This window comes from Stegostoma tigrinum, chromosome 14 (assembly GCF_030684315.1).
Source record: "Stegostoma tigrinum isolate sSteTig4 chromosome 14, sSteTig4.hap1, whole genome shotgun sequence".
Taxonomy (NCBI): Eukaryota; Metazoa; Chordata; class Chondrichthyes; order Orectolobiformes; family Stegostomatidae; genus Stegostoma; species Stegostoma tigrinum.
In genome coordinates, this window is record NC_081367.1 from 17,270,377 (window position 1) to 17,290,736 (window position 20,360).

The 20,360-nt window shown below is 39.1% G+C and overlaps 1 protein-coding gene across 1 annotated transcript in view; it reads left to right on the forward strand.

Annotated features, from left to right (window-relative positions):
* Positions 1–19,077, forward strand: part of pccb (propionyl-CoA carboxylase subunit beta) — a 53,330-nt gene extending 34,253 nt beyond the window's left edge. Inside the window, exons 9-15 of the mRNA XM_048542753.2 lie at positions 3,086–3,167; positions 7,265–7,388; positions 10,437–10,544; positions 12,269–12,369; positions 16,872–16,970; positions 17,894–17,993; positions 18,800–19,077. Of these exons, the coding sequence (XP_048398710.1) occupies positions 3,086–3,167; positions 7,265–7,388; positions 10,437–10,544; positions 12,269–12,369; positions 16,872–16,970; positions 17,894–17,993; positions 18,800–18,921 (736 nt within the window). The 3' untranslated portion in view covers positions 18,922–19,077. The remainder of the gene's footprint in view (positions 1–3,085; positions 3,168–7,264; positions 7,389–10,436; positions 10,545–12,268; positions 12,370–16,871; positions 16,971–17,893; positions 17,994–18,799) is intronic.
* Positions 19,078–20,360: the final 1,283 nt, after the last annotated feature.

Here is a 20,360-nt window from a genome sequence, read left to right on the forward strand (position 1 = left end):
GGGGAAGCAACCAGAACTTTGTTGGAATAATAGAGTATAGAAGTATCAAGACCCTGAGTTTAAGCAGCAAATATACTGAGAGTAAAGAAAGATGATGTAATGGACGTGGAAATGAGTGGTTTTAATGATTACACAGGCTTTGATTGAGCTATTTAAATACCTTTTACTAAAATTTGAATTTGTGAGAAATGGAAGATCTTTTATTATCATGTCTGTTCCTACTCTGCATTGGATTTAACCCTATCTATAAGCTTTTCATGCTAGATTGTTTCTCTGCATCTGGTTTCAATGCAATTGGGGCTTTTTTTTGCAGGGCACCACGTCTGGCAGCAGGGTTAGTTGCAGTATAGTGTCGACCTCTTATCCTACTAAGATCAAACTGCATATCCTACATTTTACTATCCTCCATGTGCCTTCCAAGAGTTGCTTAAAAGATTCTAAAGTATCTGACTCCACTACCACTGTCAACAGCGCATCCCATATGCCCACCATTCTCTGAGTAAAGAACCTGATATCTCCTTTACACTTTCCTCCAATCACCTTAAAATTATGCCCCCTTGTAATTGTCATTTCTAGCCTGGGAAAATGATGCCGAAACTTCTGACCCTTATTCAGGATAAAGGATCAGAAGAGAGCTGCTGCCCAATAAAATAACTGACAGCTAACGGAGTAACCATTATCTTTCTGAAAATAAAACATCCCATAGCCTGTTTTATACCCATTACTGAAAATGTTGTGGCGCTAAAGTGTCAAGCAAGAAATATGGTAGGACAATGATGAATGCTAAGGAATTACAGCTATTTTTGATTGTTAGATTCCTGGAGAGATACACCATCTTCCCTCTGAATTTCTTGACAGGCTTGCCTCGACACTGACGCATTTTGTGCAGCAAACCCAATTTTTGCTATGCACTCTCTTGTCAATCATGTTGTTCAGTCTACTGCTGCAGACTAACCTTGCCAATGATCTTCTTGTCCAACCTGGACTCCTGCTGACCTTGTGAACTCTGCAAGTGAGTCAGTTGCTACTACCCTTCTGTGTATCTCCCTCCAGAATATCTGTCCACTTGTTCACAAGTCCCTTACCATTCATGAATTTACTGTGGGTAATTCCTACAACATTGTGGCCGTAAGAGAGACATTGCTGAGTGCTGATGACGCTTTTCTCCTTAATGAAGCCTAATCAGGTTATATTTTAGCCCACTTGCTCTATGTCATGATTGCCAATGTTTGTGATATTTACCATCAGACCACACTACGGCCTGACCCCTGCTGCTCTGGCATACCCCTTCTTCACCTGAGTGGCCTCTCTTTCAAAATCATTATTCTGTACTGTGCTTTTTGAGTTTGATTTTTGTTTTCCTCCTCATCTCTGCAATGAACAACTTCTCCTTCGTGATTTCAACCTAAACCATCACTACAACCCATCATGTACCCTCTCCTTTGAGCTCACTGCCCTATTTTACCTAAACCTCTCCAAACCTAATTACACAGAATTCCATGACATTGCTAATATTAATGTAATAAGCACAGTTAAAACCATTTCTGATCACTTTCTTGTATCAGTCATTCATCATCTGTTGCCTGCTTCCTTCATTTCTATCCATCCCTGTTAGGAGCTATTCCCAAATCACTTAAAATTACATTTTCAAAATGTCAGCTTTTCTATTTATAGAATCCTCACAGTGTGGAAACAAGCCATTTGGCCCAACGAGTCCACACTAACCCATCCCTCTATTCTACATTTCCCTTGGCTAACGCACCTAACCTACCCATCCCTGAATGCTAATGGGTAATTTAGCAAGGCCAATCCACCTAACTTGCACATCTTTGGACTGTGGGAGGAAACCGGAGCACATGAAAACTCTGACAATTAGTCACCTATCTTAACTTGCCCTCTATTTGCCAGAACATTCTGGAACAACTGGTTTACTCTGTCACCCCCCTCATTCCATTCTTTGACCTAGCCCCCGGTAAAACTGTGCACTCTCACCCCAGTTGCTGTTTTGGTACAGTTCTCCTTTCCAATTCATTAGAGCCACATTGACTTGAATGGATATGTGGACAGTTAGTTTAGCTATCCATCATTGAATCTGGCTGGTCAACATAAAGTAGTTTAAAATTGTTCATTATTGCAGGCTTCTCCTGAAATAGAGAGAACCTCTTGGTTTCTTATCCACAGAAAATTAATGTTCTGAAATCCTTCTGTTCTCATCTCCACTGTCACCTGAAACAAATGCGTGTAGTTCCTGAATTTGCTTGCTGTTCAAATGGAGACAGTCTGATCAGACTGTCTGATCTGTCTGTTTGCTGCATTCATCCCTTTCACATGACACCTGTCCAAAATTCAATGAATGCTCCTCTTGCCCCAGCCCAAACTCTAATTGTTCTCTAGTTTTGTTCCCCGTACTGTCTCGGAGTATGGCTTATCCACGAAAACAACCTAGTTTTCTCTAGATCTTATTCCCACCAAATTGATCACCCAACCTTGCTTCTGGGACCCCTCTCGGGGATTGCTTCAAATGTTGATCCTCTTTTTCATAGTGTACTGGCATCACTTCTTTTCTCAAAAGAAACAATCTTTGCCACCATTTTTGCAAACTGCTAACATGTCTTCAGGAGCCCCTTCCTCTTTCAAGCCCCAACTTTCCTGGCATTTTCTGTTTGAATCCCTCCATTGTATGGAAAAGTTACTGTAAGGCTTAAGAGTGTTTTCAGCATTTCCTGACTTCACTTCAGATCTCTGGCATCTGCAGTATTTTGTTTTCTTTTTGGTTAATTCAGCCAACATGGCTGAGCCTACAGTTGCTGGAGTCCTACATTCTGCTTTTTAACTGCTCCCTATCTCTGAACAAGTTAATTTGGTACGTCCCTGACTTATTGGAGCATTCCTGCTTAAACTAACATATGGATTGATACGGTTGTAAATCTCTGACTATAGGACAGGTTTGATATTGGTGTTGTGTAATGAGAATCAGAAAGGCGATCATTGAAACACAAATAGTTGACATTTTATTGGATATATAAATGGTTGAGACTGTTTATAAAGCAAAATTTCTACTTTTGTCCTTTTGCTGCTTGTATAGTGACCGGCTGGTACCAAGTCTAGATACAGTAGTTCCACTGGAATCCACGAAAGCATATGATATGCTGGAAATCGTCAGTGCGGTAAGATGTTTTGGTTTTAATTTCTCAGTATTTAATAACTCAACATTAACAGAAAGCATCACAGAGTTGTTTGCTGAAGAGATAGTACAGAAGCTCTGTGACAAAACAAGGATGGGGTGTTCTCAATTATTAAAATTTATATACATTAGCTAATTGTGATACATCAGATCTATAACTGAATGCCGAAATCTTCCAAATCTGGTTTTGTAGGGGGTGCACTTTGTAAAACAGGAGTTGGCTTTATGTATATTAGTGGGTCTTTTACCCTTTGAAGCCTAGTGTATGCTTTGTGGATCATGGCAGATCTGTATTGAACTCCATCAACCTATCTTGTTTTTGAAAGTCCTCCTACTTTTTTCCTAACACTTAACGGAAAAAAGTGCTAGTTTCACTGCTGCAAGTTTCAAACGATGTAAAGCTTTCTGGGGGACAGTTTTCCCTACTGGTGTGAATGTAAGTTGTATTTCCAGACATCTTTCCCGAACAAAAGCACAATACTGTGGCGCTGGAGAAACTTAGAAGGTTTACCAGCTTCTGTGGAGATAGAAACAGAGGTAATGTTCTGAGTCCAATAAGACTCCTTTGAAACATAGATTCAATCAAAGCAGCCCGTCTGGTCAGTATCCAGTTGTCACCTTTTAAATGTTCATTTCCTGCTACAAGAGCGAACTTTGGCAGTAGTTTGTGTCATCTACAGCATACACTGAAGTAATTTGCCTTCCTCAACAGCACATTCTAAACCATGATCACTACTAATTTAGAACACCTATGTAGTTCTATCTCTGTCATCGGATCAAAATCCCAGAACTATCTCTGCAACAGCGTTGTGGGGGTATTACTACATAGATGAACTGTAGCAATTTAATAAAGTGTCTCACTACCACCTTCACAAGCCTTTTAGGAATTGACTATTAATGCAAGGTTTGCCAGCAATGCTGCTGTTCCAAGATGTTTAAATATACCTCATTCCTGCTAAGCACTTCAATTAATTAACCCTTCTGTATTAAAGGGAATATAATTCTATTCTGATCAACATGTCCTTAAAATTTAGCCTGTGCAATGCTCAAAGTGTAATAAATGAGATCAACGAGCTGTAGGCTGAAGTAGCTATTTGGCATTATGAAAGAGGGGAAGGATGGACATTTATTGTTTGTAGCAGTAATGCATTTTGAATGTATACACAAGGATTAAAAGAAGGTTTGGGGTTGGATGTGTTGATCAGGAACATGGGAGGAGAAGAGGAATTGTGTATTAAGGATTCAAAGACTCAATTTGGTTGTTAGCAACGTACAACAGAAAAGCTATCGTACTGCACCATTGACCACTAGGTAGTAGAACAGAATCATAATTGTTACGGTGTGAAAGAAGGCCATTGATGTATCATGTTTGATTTGATTTTGAATAAACATTAAAATTACTTTAGATCTGCTTTCTTGTTCTTAATCGTTTTACACAGAAGCAGTGTCTCCTCATCTCATAAAACTTCTTCATGATATTGAACACTTCAATTAAAACTCCTCCTCATCGTCTCCTCTTCCAGTAACACAGTCCTAAGTTCTCTAATCTATCTTCAGAACTAAAGTTTTTCATCCTTGGAACTATTCTTGAAACTTCTTCTGTATTCTTTTCAGTGCACTCAGATCCTTAAGTGTGATTCCTACATTTGTATATCATGTCTTGTCTCTTCTATAAGACAAAATAGAAAGTGATGGAAATACTCACAGGTCTGACAGCATCTGTGGAGGGAAATCAGTTAATGTTTTGGGTAGAGTGACTTCCTCAGAACTGGCCTGAGACATATTCAATATACATTTCTTGTTCTCTGTTCCCCTGATAATAATCTTCTGATGAAGGGTCTAGACCCGAAAGGTCAGCTTTTGTGCTCCTAAGGTGCTGCCTGGCCTGCTGTGTTCATCCAGCTCCACACTTTGTTACCTAGGATGTTATTAGCTGTTCTCTCCACCTGTCCTAACGACTGTAATGACTTATGCGCATTTATAGCGATTATCTTATCCTGAAGACCCTTTAGAATGTTCACATTTTCTTTCCACAATGTATCATCTCATACTTCTCTATTGAATTTCATCTGCTACCTATCTGTTCACTCCATCAACTTGTCATTATCTTTTAAAGTACTAAATTGTCATCCTCACAGTTTACAGTGCTTCCAAGTTTTGTATTGTCCACCCACTTTAAAATTATTCTCTGTACTCCAAAGTCTGATATAGTTTGGTAGTACAGAACATGTTGTCAAAGCCTTTCATCATGTGTACACAGCAGAACATTTCACAAAAATGCTGGTTCAAGCCAAAAAAAAACATTTTGTACTGTTTTGAGGGGAGGGGCAGGTGTTGAAGGGTTGCTACAAAATTGGAGAGATCTGCCTTGACTGCATTTGTTCCAAAGTCACAACCACTGTCATCCTCTCAGTCATACCCCGTTATATTGCTGTAGCTGGGTCGAAATCTCCCAAACTGCAGCAGTTCAAGAAGCCAGCTCAACGCTGCCTTGTCGAGGGCAACCAGGGTTGTGCAATAAATGTTGGTCTAGCCAGTGACATGCATATTCCATGAAAGAATAAAACAAAAGGTCAGTAATATAGGGAAACGTTGCGGTAATAATGTGGGAGAAAATAAATTGGTATTTAGAAATGTTTAAGTTTTTTAAAAAATGAAAGCTTTTGTAGATTTGTTAAAGGCAAATTATTTTTAACTAACTTGATTTGAATTGCTTCATGACTTGAGAGTTACATGATTGGCATGCATATGAACTTTGAAAAGATGTTGATTAAGCACCACACAATAGACTTGTTAACAAAATTGAAGCCCATTACATTCAGGAAGCTGTTGCTGAGTGATTATGAAACTGGCTGGGGACAGAATGCAGGGTAAGAGTTAACAATTGCGTTCTGAAGGGGAGTGTGCACTGGTGTTCCCTGGTGGGTTAGTGCTGGGACCTCTGGCCCTTTCAATGTGTGTTAATGACCTGGGCATAAATTTTAAAGTTTGCAGATGTTATGAAATTCAGAAATGTAGTAAACAGTAAGGAAAGTAGCAAAAATTCAAAAAGACACAGGTTTAATAGTGAAACGGGCAGATATTTAGCAAATGAAATGGATTGGGCATGTGTAAAGGGATTCATTTTTGGAAGGAAATATGCAGAACTATGGCAGGACATGGTGTAGAGTTTTGATCTACAACAGAGTTAGATTAGTAGGTCAGACAGGAAAAGGGAATTAATCAGATCATTCATGATATCACTGAAGAGTGGAGTAGGCTTGATGGGCAAAATACCCTCCTCATCTCTCTGACAATATTTGTGAAAGATTTTAAAGCCAGAAACACTGGGTCTGTATTTCTTAGAAAAGAGAAGGTTATGGGAATATTTGATAAGAGGCACTCAAAATTGAGAGGCTTTGGTAAAGTAAATAAGCTGAAACTGTTTGAAGTAGCAATAGAGTAAATAACACTGACCAGAGAACAAAAGACAGCATGATATTTTGTTAGCAGTAAGTTGTGATGATCTGAAATGCACTGACTGATACGATGGTGAAAGTAGGTTCAATAATGACTTTCAATTGGATTAATACATTAGAAAAAAACTGACGGACCTATAGGAAAGAATAAAGAGCATTTTTTCACAGAGCCAGCACAAGCATGATGGCTTAGTAGCTTCCTTTTGCGCTGGTTTATTCAGGACATATGCCATCCTGATGAATATAATGATTTCTTTTGTCTGTCTAGCAGCATTTACTCATTTCTGTATTTACATCCCAAAATCATCAAGCCCATTGACCGTTTCAACTTGGCTATTTAAGAGAGAAATGTTTCTAAATAGTCAGTGTTTTTCAGGCTTGATGTATACAGTCTGTTTAAATGCACATATCTTCAGGTCCTGTGGGTGAGTGATTCTCTGGCTTCCACTGTTGTGAAATTATCCTTAGTGTGTTGTAATCTCTGTAATGAATGATTCTGTTAGCATTGAATAGCCATGTTGTTTTGGGATTCAGCTGAATTTTGAGACTGTTTGAAGAATGCTAAGTATTTATCCTTTTTGAAACATATTTCAAAAAGCAGTCACCTTTGAAACTGTTTTAGATTGCAGATGAAAGGGAATTTTTCGAGCTCATGCCTAATTATGCGAAGAACATAATTATTGGTTTTGCCAGAATGAATGGATGCACAGTGGGAATTGTAGGTAATCAACCTAAAGTGGCTTCAGGTGAGTGTTTAACTTCACTGTTCAAAAAATTCCCATCTTATTGACATTGGATATAATACAACTAAAAACACTTGATGAAGTTCTCCACTGGGTAGAGTCTTAAGGAAGATGAGTTGTGGTATGTGGAGGTTAATCGCCTCACTGGCTGCAGCATTTCCTAGGCTGAAGTCTTGGATCTAACCATCAGCTTCTTCTTCAATGACCCTCTTCAATTGCAAGGATGTTCACTGATGATTACAATGTTATGTACTATTCCCAACTTCTCAGACATAGGCAAGGAAATCTGGACAACATTTTCACCACAAATGTCAAGAAATGATCATGTCCAACAAGAGAAAATCTAGCTACCTCCCTTTGACATTCAAAACAATTACTTAACAAATTCTCCAATATCAACATTGAGGAGGTTACCATTGACAGAAACTGAACTGGATCAGTATTCCACATGCTGTGACTAGAAGACAGCAGATCAAAGTCTGAGATAACAAAGTGTGGAGCTGGATGAACACAGCAGGCCAAGCAGCATCTTAACAGCACAAAAGCTGACGGTTCGGGCCCAAAACATCAGCTTTTGTGCTCCTGAGATGCTGCTTGGCCTGCTGTGTTCATCCAGCTCCACACTTCGTTATCTCCGATTCTCCAGCATCTGCAGTTCCCAATATCTCAGATCCGAGTCTGAGAATTCTGTGCCAAATAACTCAGATCCTGCGTTGTCAAAGCCTGTTTACCATCTAGAAGGCACATATCAGAAATATTATGGAGTAATCCGCATTTAACTGAAGGAGTGCAGTTCCAAGAACATTCAAAGCTTAACATTATCCAGTTCAAAGTAGCCTGCTTGATTAATACCTCATCTACCACCATTAAATATTCCCTTCTCCACCAGTGATACCAACGACATGATGCACTGCAACAAACTCATCAAGGCTCCCATGACATTCCCCTTTCAAACTTGCAACTTCTGCTATCTACAGGACAGGGCAGACAGATGTATGGAAACAGCATCACTTGTAAGTTCCTCTTCAAGTTATGCAGCAGCCTGAGGTGGAACACCATGTACATGAAAGTCATTAAGATAATTTCCAGACAGTTTTGATATGTACAACACAGGAGATAAGCATTTACTTCTGTTAATTTTATTGAATTTTATTAAATATAAAAGACTTAATAGTGAAAAAAAAAAATTATGAAAAATAGAAAATGCGTCACACTGACGCTTAAAATAAGATGAAGTTGATGGAAGTTTACTCAAAACTAGAGGTGCACTTTACAGACCCAGAAATACAAAGCGGTATGTCATTATTGTATCTGAACTCTTTTAATGTGTGGACATGTTTCCATGATGCTAAACTGCCCAAAACCTTGACTAACTAGTCATTAATACTGCAATGGATGAGCAGAATGAAAAGTGTGGGTAAGTGAATAACAAAGAAATGAATGGTGGGAGTTTGCTGTCTGTAATGTAAAATAGTAACCTTATTTAAAAAAGGCAGTCATGCCCCATGTTGCATTTTTAAACAAAGCTATGCTAATAGCCTGCATTGTGCCTAGGTGGTTATGCAGAATTTTCTGATGAACCACTTTGGACTGTTAGTTTGAAATTCAAGAGTTAGTCAATGCCCCACTTTGGGCTTGTTAAATATTTGCCCAATCTGAGAGAGCAATCCTCAATTCTCGGTTGAATGTGACTGGAAGTGGCAGCCTGGTCTGCTTTGCAGACTCTTATTCTTTCCAGGTTATGTTTGCAGCGACTTTGACACTTAATTTTAGTGTTACTTGTCCATTATATTGATGGTAACCAAGCATAAGGTAACTCAGTGAAGATTGGTGCAATGTAGCCACTTAAATCTTCATGGAACTAAATGCATCTGTCCTAATAAATCCATTAACGGACTAATAATGTTCATCATTGTCTTCCGACTCCAAGCATAGCTGATAAGGATTTTATCATTGCTGTAGCCAGCTATCCTTCACTTTATTTTTAATGACCTCTGACTGCTTTGTTTCCTGTGGAGCAAGTTCTTTAAAATCAGATTTATTTTAAAGTATCTAGCTGCCAACATCATCAGCTGCAGAAAGCTTATTCATGCATATAATGAAAGTGATTCGAGTTTGAAAAGATTTACTGGAATCTGAATTGTGGATAGGATAAAGAAAGGAAAGCAGACTGAGCTTTGTAAACAGCACCAAATGGTAAAGTATGTGGGAATAGTAAGGTAATTTTGTTCCTATTGAGTCTCCAATCTCGACTGAGGAAGTTGAATATTGAGTTGCAGTGGGCAATATTGGCAAAAGCAGAGCTAGTTGTTTCCTTGTGTACTTCGCTGCAAAATTTGCAAATATTGCATTGCAAGGAAAAATGGGTCAAGAATACGGTGTTGTACCTGGAATTATTGATACATGCAGTTTAGTTGAGGGTATAACAGATAATTATTCTTTAGATCTTAGGCCTGAGAATATGCTAGAATATATTTGTGTTCCTGTGGAGGACTCGTGAAAATCTGATGAATTATGTTTCTATACTGAAGTAAGGGTGTTAATCCTTCCTAAAAGTTGCATCATAGGTAGGAGCTCACTTGGCTGGATGGCTGGCTTGCGATGCAGAATAATGTCAACAGCATTCATTTCCCAGACTAGCTGAGATTCCAATGAGGATCTCTGAGAGCGAAGCCCTATGATGTGCGAGGACTAAGGCAACTCTAATGCTGCGGGATGGTACTGCTTACTGCCTTGAAGAATTTTTAGTTTCTGTAACTTGTATGTTTACATTTTGATATTCTCAATGCATTATATCGATGTTGCTTTAAAATAAACTCAGGATACTAATTGAGATTTCTTTAATCTTCATCACCTCATTCAACCAACCATTTGATTATTAAAAACTATGCTTTCACTCACCTATCATACCTTCCTGTTTTATCTATCCTTAATTTCTATTAGACTTGGTGGTAGTGATGACTTGATGACTTTCAATTTTAGTAAAAATCAGGAGTAATGAGATTAATCTGATTGACTTAAAACTGAGATATAATTTTATTTCTTTTTTAGGTTGTCTAGACATCAATGCTTCAGTAAAAGGAGCCCGTTTTGTCAGATTCTGTGATGCATTTAATATCCCCATCGTTACATTTGTGGATGTGCCTGGATTTTTGCCAGGTAGGACCTAAAAGCTCTGCCACCATGAACAATATCCATGTTTGACGGTGATTCCAAATAATGTGTCGGCCTCATACAAAATGGTGTAATATTTAAATTCTCATTTAGTTCAGTTGCATACAGTGGTTATGGTGAGTCACAGCAAAACATTTTCATTTCAATGATTAGCCTAGTATTATTATCTAGTCTGCATTCTCATCACTTGATTTTTTTCTGTAATGTATAAACTTGTATGCTTGTAGGCAAGTAACTACTTCTCAGACAGTTAAAGATAATTTGGATGCCAAACAAAATTTTACTTGGAGTTCACGGTGTGCAGGATAAAATGTGAAAAATCTGAAAATTGCTTTCACTGTGGCCTTGCTCCTTCTGAGCCTTCGGCACAATAGCAGCATCTCACCGAAGATGACATCATTGTAATGTGAAAAACATGAAGTTTCTTTTTTTTTTAAGTACACATTAGCTATATATAAAATTCACCGGGGTGGGGGGGGGGGAAAGTTACAGCTTGTACAGTTTGGTGCTGTAATAAGTCATGATAATGACCAAGAGATAATAGTGTGGAGCTGGATGTACACAGCAGGCCAGGCAGCATCAGAGGAGCAGGAAAGTTGGCGTTTCAGGTCAGGACCCTTCTTCATTAATTATATCAAATTGGCAAGCTCAGTCTGAATTCCATGTGATCTAACTTTACTAATTAGTCTACCATGGAGATCCTCATCAAAGGTTTACTAAAATCCCAATCAACAACGTACACAGCTCTGCCATCATCAACCTTTTCTGAAACTTCCTCCAAACTCAGTCAAGTTTGAGAGACAGTATTTTACTCACACGAAACCATTGCTGACTATCTCTGATCAATTTCTGCCTCTGTGTGTCCACCATTATATTCTAAGGCCTCCTGAACGTGCTATTCTGTAACGTGAGCTGCCTTTAAAACATCAAAATTTATTTCTCTGCATTCTCTAGGTGCCATTTCTTTGACAGTAAAACCTGATGCAAAATATTCTGTTTATGTCCCATCTCCTCACGTTCAACACAAAGACGACCTTGTTGCTGTTTAAGAGGTCTTACCCTCTCTCGTCACCCTTTTGCTCTTATTGTATTTGTAGAATCTTTGTATTATCCTTAACCTTATTTGCCAATACTATCTCATATCTCCTCTTAAAATGCCCCTAAACTCTTCAGTTGAACCAAATTTTCAATATCTAAAATAAATTTTTTCTGTCCTCGACTAGAACTTCAATATTTTTATTCATCCACTCAGGTAAAATCCTTAATCTTACCAGCCTTACCCTTCACTCTAATAAGGAAGGAAATGCCTCTCATTGTAACACTCAAATACCTCCCACTTGTCAGATGTCCTTTTACATGTGAATAGTCTAGTCCAATTAAAAACTTTAACTTTTATGGAAGGTTTTTTTGTGCAAGTTTCGGCAAATCATTCTATCTTGTTAACGTGTATATTGTGTGTAAACTGACATGCTTCCTGGTTCAGACTCCCTGTACAACAATAACTGGGTATGCTCCCATATCCTCTCTAGTGGCAGAGAAGTTGAAATGGCTTCCTAATAACTGCAAGCTTCAATGCAAAAGGAAGTGGAGCATTATTTATTTACATTGACTGTAAATTCAAACCCATTATCCTTTCTTCATCTGAAACCGAAAGACCTTGTGTATTTCTTCTGGATTATATTTCATAGTGTTTTCATGTGACTACACAGGAACTAGCCAGGAATATGGTGGAATCATCAGACATGGTGCAAAGTTGCTCTATGCGTTTGCTGAGGCCACAGTGCCAAAAATTACAGTGATCACACGCAAGGTAAGAGAAGGTGGAACTGTAGAAAAAAAACTGTGGATGCTGTAAATCAGGAACAAAAACAAAGTTGCTGGAATAGCTCAGCAGATCTGGCAGCATCTGTGGAGGAGAAAACAGAGTTAACGTTTTGAGTCCGGTGACCCTACCTCTGTTCTGAGGAAGGGTCACCGGACCCGAAACGCTAACTCTGTTTTCTCCTCCACAGATGCTGCCAGATCTGTGAAACTGTAGAATCTTTACCCAAAAACAAAATCCCCTGGTGGCAATTATTAACCCAAAGGAGAGAAATATGAAAGAATGTTATGTTTTTGTATCTCTGTTTATATCATTGTACATGCTCAACTGAAAAGGGACTTGAGGGCTCAATGAGTCAGACCTTACACCCTTGCCTCTGGGACTCTGGTTCAAATCTTGTCCCAGTTACTGAGATAAAACATTTGTGGTTGATTTTAATGGGTGGATAATTTTAAATTGTCATCTTAGTTTGCAGAGGCACCAAACACACAACTACTGTATTTGGGAGAAAAACTGAAATTTTACATCAGCACTGAGATTTTATTTGGATCCAAACATCCTTATGGAATATGGCCTGAAGAGTAGCTTCTGGCTTATACTGATTCAGCCACCTCTTTTACTTAGCCATAGTCAGTCACACGTTGCTGTGCCAAAATATTGGCGGCACGCAATTCTGCCTAGCAACAATGAGATGCTTACTGAAAATCTTGCAATAAGTCATTCAGGATAATTCAAAGATGGGTGTGAGAAGATCAGAGGTTACAGTGGGGATGTGAATGGTGGAAAGAATGAGTGAGTTGCAGAATCTGTTTTGAAGTGATGCAGTTAGCTGTATTGCTCAGATGTCAGCTGAACCACATAGATTGTGTGTAGCGGATTTGCTGAGGAGTCAAGATCAGTCAACAGTGGTTAGAATGCTACAGGAAGTTCTAAGAATTTGTAGGCAACTAGATTCCGGACTCAGCGGTCTGGAGAGCTGAGCAAATGGGAGGAGAGCACAGCAAGACCTGCAAGCATTAAAACATCAGTGCAGCAAAGCAGCGGGGATGAAAAAATTCAGAGGTATATTTGCTCAATATATCCTCAAGGAACTCTCACCTTGTCTGCTTCAAAGATAAAAGTTGTTGGTCCCAGCCAGATCATAACATAAATTATTATTTACCTCTCAATACATTTCATACAACCAGTGAACAGGTAAGAATTTAATAGTTCATGGAACTTCTTTGTTATGGATATGACATTATAAGTTACACAGAATCAAACATGCTGTCTCAACTTCCATTCCCCCAAGAAGATTGTGGCAAATTTAGGTGAAGTTATGTTTGGGCCTTTGAATACTTGGGAGGGAGGAAGTAAATGGGCAGGTGTTACACCTTTACCCGTTTCAGTGGAAGGTGCAGTGGGGCTGGGGGGAGTGAAGGAAATGACCTCATTCCATCTGATCTCCTCGACTCCAGGCCTCTAAGCCAATCGTCCCCCAGCACTGCACAGCTTAAAAATCCACTGACAGGACTGACTGGACGGATAGACCCACCTTTTCAGCTTCCTCGTGCCCCACAGAACTCATCTCTTCTCCGGTCCAGTCCCTGTCAACCTACAACCGTGATCCCTTTCCTATTTATGCCAGTTTCAAAATTTCCAGTTTGCAGGCTCCTGCCACCTCGTCTTTACCATAGATGTACAAGCTCTTTACATGTCCATTCCCAGCCAGAAGGGTTTTAGGGCTCTCTACATTTCCTTGGAACAAAGCCTGAACTGAGCCCACTCACCACCACCTTCCTCCACTTGGCAGAGCTTATCCTCACCCTCACTTCTTCTGTTTTTAACTCATCCCATTTTCTTTGGGTCAGAGGGTTTGGCCATGGATACCTGTATGAACCCACGTTTTGCACGTCTCTTCGTCTGGTACATGCAACATTTCTTGTTCCAGTCCTATTCCAGCTCTCACCCACAACCCTTCCTTTGCTATATTGACGATACTGTTGGTGCTGCTTCCTTCTCTCGTCCGGAATTGGAAAAGTTCATCGATTTCGCTTCCCATTTCCACCCTGTCCTCACTTTCACCTGGTTTATCTCTGACTGCTCCCTTCCCTTCACTTCATTTTGACCTGTGTTTCCATTTCTGGGTATAGACTGGTGACTAATATCCACTATAAACTCCCACAGGCATCTGGACTATACATCCTCACACCCTGCTTCCTGTAAAGACTGCATCCCTTTCTGTCAGTTCCTCGGTCTCCATTGTACATATTTAGGTGAGGCCAACTTTGATAAGGGAGCCAAACTGTTCATCTTCCACAACCAAGTCCAACCCAACCCTCTTCCCTCCCGCAAAAGCGATAGTTTCCCTTGTCCTTACCTACCATTCCCACCACATAAAGATCATCAGATACCATTTCCATCACCTCCAGTGAGATGCCATCCCCTCTTGTCTGCCTTCTGCAGGGACTGTTCCTCCGGGACACCCTGGTCCACTCTTCCTTCACTCCTAATACCAACCCCTCACAGCTCCATGACACCTGCTGCTGCAACTGGCAAAGGTGTAACAGCTGCCCCTTTCCAGCAACTTCTGTTTTTGTTCCTGATCTACAGCATTTGCTGTTCTTTCGGTTTTCATCAAAAGTTTTGAGTCTGCATGGCTGTAAAATGTCTCTACAAATGACAGCCTGCTGATCCTCAAACTTACATTGAGCTTTGCAGGGTACGGGTAGATTTGTCAGTGTGACTAATGTGGAGTTAAATGACAGGCCACTGGAAACTTAGGGTCATATATTTGCAATGAGCTGTACCACAAAGTGGTCACCTAATCTGTTTAGGTCTCGTAATTGTCAAGGAAGACCATATTGTAAGCAGCAGATAGACTTAAGGTGAATGAAGTGCACGTAAATCAGTGCTTCACTTGGAATGCTGCTTGGGGGAATGGAAGTTAGGGAGAGAGCATGTATGATTCTGTGTAATTTGTTATATCCATAACAAAGAAGTTCCATGAACTGTGAAATTCTTACCTGTTCACTGGTTGTATGAAATGTATTGAGAGGTAGATCTGTCATTTACAAGGAAATGTTCATCCAATAACCTTTGAAAATATCCTGGTCTAACCATGGTTAATACAACGTTTAATACCAATTCTGGCCCAAATGTTTGGGTGTGATAATACATCAGCGTTATTTTCCATCTGAAAATGTGTAATATTCAAACAGATTAGTAATCCAACTTATGATCTGTAACATTTATATCAGGGATGAAATGTTCATGATGACCATATTTGGGTTTCTGCCACTTGGTCCTTTTGCAAGTTGGTGGTGACACAAGTTAAAACTCTGAGCACTGCACATAACTACCAGACCATTATAAATTAACCTCAGTTACATAATGAAGATAACTTCCGGTTGTTGTACTGGAAGTCCTGATTTTATCGTGCTTACTTGCTGAAATTAGTACCTTTCAGTGAAGCATTAATTCTCCTTAAAGCCAGAATTAGATACCTAGAATCATTTTTTTGCTGAGAAAGAACAAAGCACAGATTGAAATACTATTCTGTACATATGTAGATCAGTGTATTCCGATCAGAAATAATTAAAAATGGAATAAATTAGTAAATATAAACACTATAGTTAGGTTCTTTCACTAGAAAACAACAGTAAAATATTGAAATGGTGTTCATTCCTACATGTCTGCACTTAATGAATAAAATAATTTTTCTTCGAAATTAAATTTAGACTAAACTCACCTTGATTATTGATTTAATTAACCAGGTCCCATCTAGCGTCATTAGCTGGTCAGTGCAGGAGAAACTATTTGCACTTTGTGGAATGCAAGACTTCTTCCAAATTTGGAGTAGCAGGCAGCAAAAAAAATTAAGTATTTACTACAACCACCAAAGCGGCCAATAAAATGTTTTGCATGTATGGACAGATGGGGCTGGTGATGTTAGCTGGCAGTGACAGGCTTCGAGGTATGTCGTACATAGGTTGATGTCACTACTGCATCCTGGGCACACCCCAGCCCTACTGTTATTTCACATTAATTAGCACTCTTTGTTCCTCATACCAACCCAGGACATGAACAGGAGCTGTTTTTGTTCCTCTTGGGCTGCAGGCTGCCCCTTTAGTTTGTCAATATTCTGGCTTGCTCAAGCCACAGTTGTTATTAAAAAAAATTAGTTGCTTCCAAATGACATTGGGTTCCTTCTTTTGCATTTGGAAGTGGCACTTGTAACTGCAGAGAATCCTGATATCAGACTTTGTTTAGTTATTTAAACCCCTTTGAAGTTTAAGACTAACAGACAGAAGAGGTAAGGAACAGCTGGGAGCATTGTTTCGGAGCAAAAACGTGGAGAAAGTTCTTCACAGCACAAGAAACCTGAAGGAGAAAATGATAAACTGAAGCTCAATGCCAAATACATTATTTCAATTTTGTTAGCTTTGTTAAATTTAACAGACTTTACGTGAATCAGCTTTAAACAGGTGAAACGTGATTTTCTTTTGTAGGCCTACGGTGGTGCATATGATGTGATGAGCTCCAAGCACTTAAGAGGTGATTTGAACTACGCTTGGCCAACAGCAGAGGTTGCTGTTATGGGCGCTAAGGTTGGTGACATCTCTGCAATTCTGATCACACACTTCTGGTAGTATATATGTGCAAGTACTGAATGTCATATAAGTGGCTGACCTTTCCCTACATTGTTAGTCCTTTCACTAATAATTCAAACAAATCTTTGTTTAGAGATGGATAGAGGTTAGGTTACAGAGACTACAATTTAGCAGCATGAAATTTATATTAACTCTTGAAGTTTGGCCCAAATAATAGAGTGAAATGAACCACCTAATCAGACTCGTATACTTCCTTCACCTATCATCTGTCTGTGGAAGATAAATCAATATTTGGTCAGTTCAAATATAAATTCCCGTTCCTTCAAAATAACTGACAGGTAGTGAAAAGACTGTGCAAGATCTAACTAGTTTGTGGACAGTAATCTATGGTATATTAGAAAAAGGGAAGATGTAACTCAAGACTTGTCAGTAATGCAGCAAGTATACATATATTGCAACACGGCTGGTCTCTAGATAACTTAAATAGGGGCCTTAACTTCAATATAATTAATTAAATATATGTGCAGACCTATTTTAATTTGTACAGTGCCTACATGACCATATATTCATCAGATTATTCTTGTGTGTTCTTTTCATTTAATGAGTCATGCAGATATTTTGTATAGTTAGTTAGTTCACGGAAAACATGAAATTTTCATCAAGAATTGGGAGTTACAATGTTGCCAGAAGAGTTACCATATCCATGTTGAATCTGCTGACAGTTGAGTGCAGTCTGTATGAAATCTTTTGATCAATAATTTAGTGAGAAAACCAAACAACTCTGGTCGGCATAAGAGACTAATCAAAAAAGTAGATTGTGTTTTGTTTACAATTTATTTTGTTCACTCTAAAATTGGTCATGACATCTCTTTACACGATAATGTTAGTGTAAACATTGTTTTGACATTTTTCTTTCAAAGGGAGCTGTGCAGATCATCTTTAAAGGAAAAGGGAATGAAGTTGAGGCAGAAGCAGAATATGTAGAGACATTTGCAAATCCATTCCCAGCAGCTGTGAGAGGCAAGTTCCAGGAGAAGCATGTGTTGTGCATTTTCTAATTTTGTTTCCTCGAGTATTTTAAGCCTTAAGGTATCAATTAAAATCAAGTTCCCCATCTTAATTCAAAATGGGCACTGAGAAGCATAACAGTCCTGTGACACACCGCCCCATGTATTGCAGTGTGACAGAGTTGACTGCAGGACTGGTTCTGTTTTTTCGACTTTCACTAGTTGAGGCAATGCTCTGTTGACAGCAGTCGGGACTTTGACATTCAGTAATGGTATGAAGCAAAAACAGTGTGCGAGAAATACTAAGGAGGTCTGCACGTATTTTCACTTGCAAGGTCTCCTATTCAGTTTGAAGCATTGTTTATTTTTCCACAGATGCTTGCCAATAAGTAGGTATTCACATTCTCCGTGGTGTTGCATTTTTATATTACATTACAAGTAGAAAAATGTTCAGTTTTCCTTGGTGCTCAAAGCTGCAATAAGCGTTGACCTGACTGGGAAACAAACTAAAGAAGAAAAAGCTAATTTAAGACAGATTCAATGAGGAGGGGAATGTGGAGTCCGGCAGTGCCTTCTTTAAAAACTGTTAAGAGTAAGCAATACGGTATTCATCTAGCTAGTGCAAGATGAGTAACTTCTTTATTGCAAAATTTTATACTTTCTTCTAGACATTCTGTTTAGTTTTAATACGCATGCAGTATCCAGCACAGGCCAGGTTTCAGTTAATGCATCAAGCAGCTGTTTTTAATACTTAAATTAGAGAAATGAGCCAAGAATCTACTTTAAAACTGATCTACTCTGGTTGTTTGTTCTACGCAGGTTTTGTTGATGACATAATCGAACCGGCAACCACTCGATTGCGTATTTGTAGAGACTTGGAGATGCTGGCAAATAAGAAACAGACTAACCCTTGGAAAAAGCATGGCAATATTCCCCTGTGAAAAAAAAACTTGTAAAGATGGAAAGCAGATGAACAGAATGTTACCCCCCAAAACCATTGATTCACTGTTAACAAATGATGCTGTCTGAAATCCTTCAATGTTCAGCAAAAAAAATGAAAAAGTATTTCAGGAATAAATTTGAAATCATCAACATAATGCTGGATTGGTGATGTCTGTTGAGTCGGTTCAGTTAGAATCTTTAATAGCAACAAATTTGACCAAAGTAGCACACCATAATAACCTGTTAGAACCCTGCAAGTCCATGATCTCAACTTTCTAAATCTGCAGTTGCTGGGAATTTATCTTTTCTTCAATAAACCTATTAAACACTTAAGAAGGGCACTGATCATCGCTTCAAATCGTAAGGCATAAGTAATAACGTATAATTGAACAAGTTAACCTTGTCAGTACAACTGGAAAATACATTCTTCACTGGGCCAAAGAGATTTAGTTCAATATGATAACTGCTAAACAAAAACTAAGTATTAAATCAACACAGATAGCAGACACGAAAATGTATTCCGGTAAAATTATTTAATTCTGTTCATCCAATTCTTCTCTAACATCTAGTGATACATTTTCAGGTTTCATTTATATTTTCTATACCAAAGAGTATCTTTCTTTATCTCTGTGGTACTACAGAAATCGCCACACAAAGGATCTGTGGGTTGTGGTTTCAAGGCCCACTTCAAAAACTCGAACACAATCCAGGAAAGTACTGCACTCTCAAGTACTGTACTTGCAGTTATTTTGTCTGTCTCCAACATCACCTTATTTTTAATTTTTTGCAATTATCTTTCTGCCTCAATCAATCAGATTAAAGATCATCCCTTCACTTGTTATTCAGCTGTTCACACTTTACTCACACCGTCTGACACACTTGATCACCTGCAGAGGTCTATTATTCAATCTGTCAACACCCCACTCACACCATTTGTGTGATCGTTGGATCTTTTTCGTTATTAAGTCTGTGTCTGTGTGCTGACTTCACTTTACCTGACAAAGGGGCAGTGCTCTGAAGGCTCATGATTTCAAATAAACCTGTTAGACTATAACCTGATGGTGTGAGACTTTTGGCCTGAAATCTCATCCTACTTGCCTTCATTGACATAAAACCACCCAATACCACTATTCAAAGCAGGCAATTCTCATGATGAAAGATAACAAAGTGAGAAGCTGGATGAACACAGCAGGCCAAGCAGCATCTCGGGAGCACAAAACCTGACGTTTCAGGCCTAGACCCTTCATCAGAGAGGGGGGATGGGGAGAGGGAATTCAAATAAATAGTGTGAGAGGAGGAGGCAGACTGAAGATGGAGAGAAAAGAAGATAGGTAGAGAGGAGAGTGTAGGTGAGGAGATGTGGGTGGGGGGGGGGGGGGAGGAGATAGGTCAGTCCAGGAAAGACGGACAGGTCAAGGAGGTAGGATGAGGTGGTAGG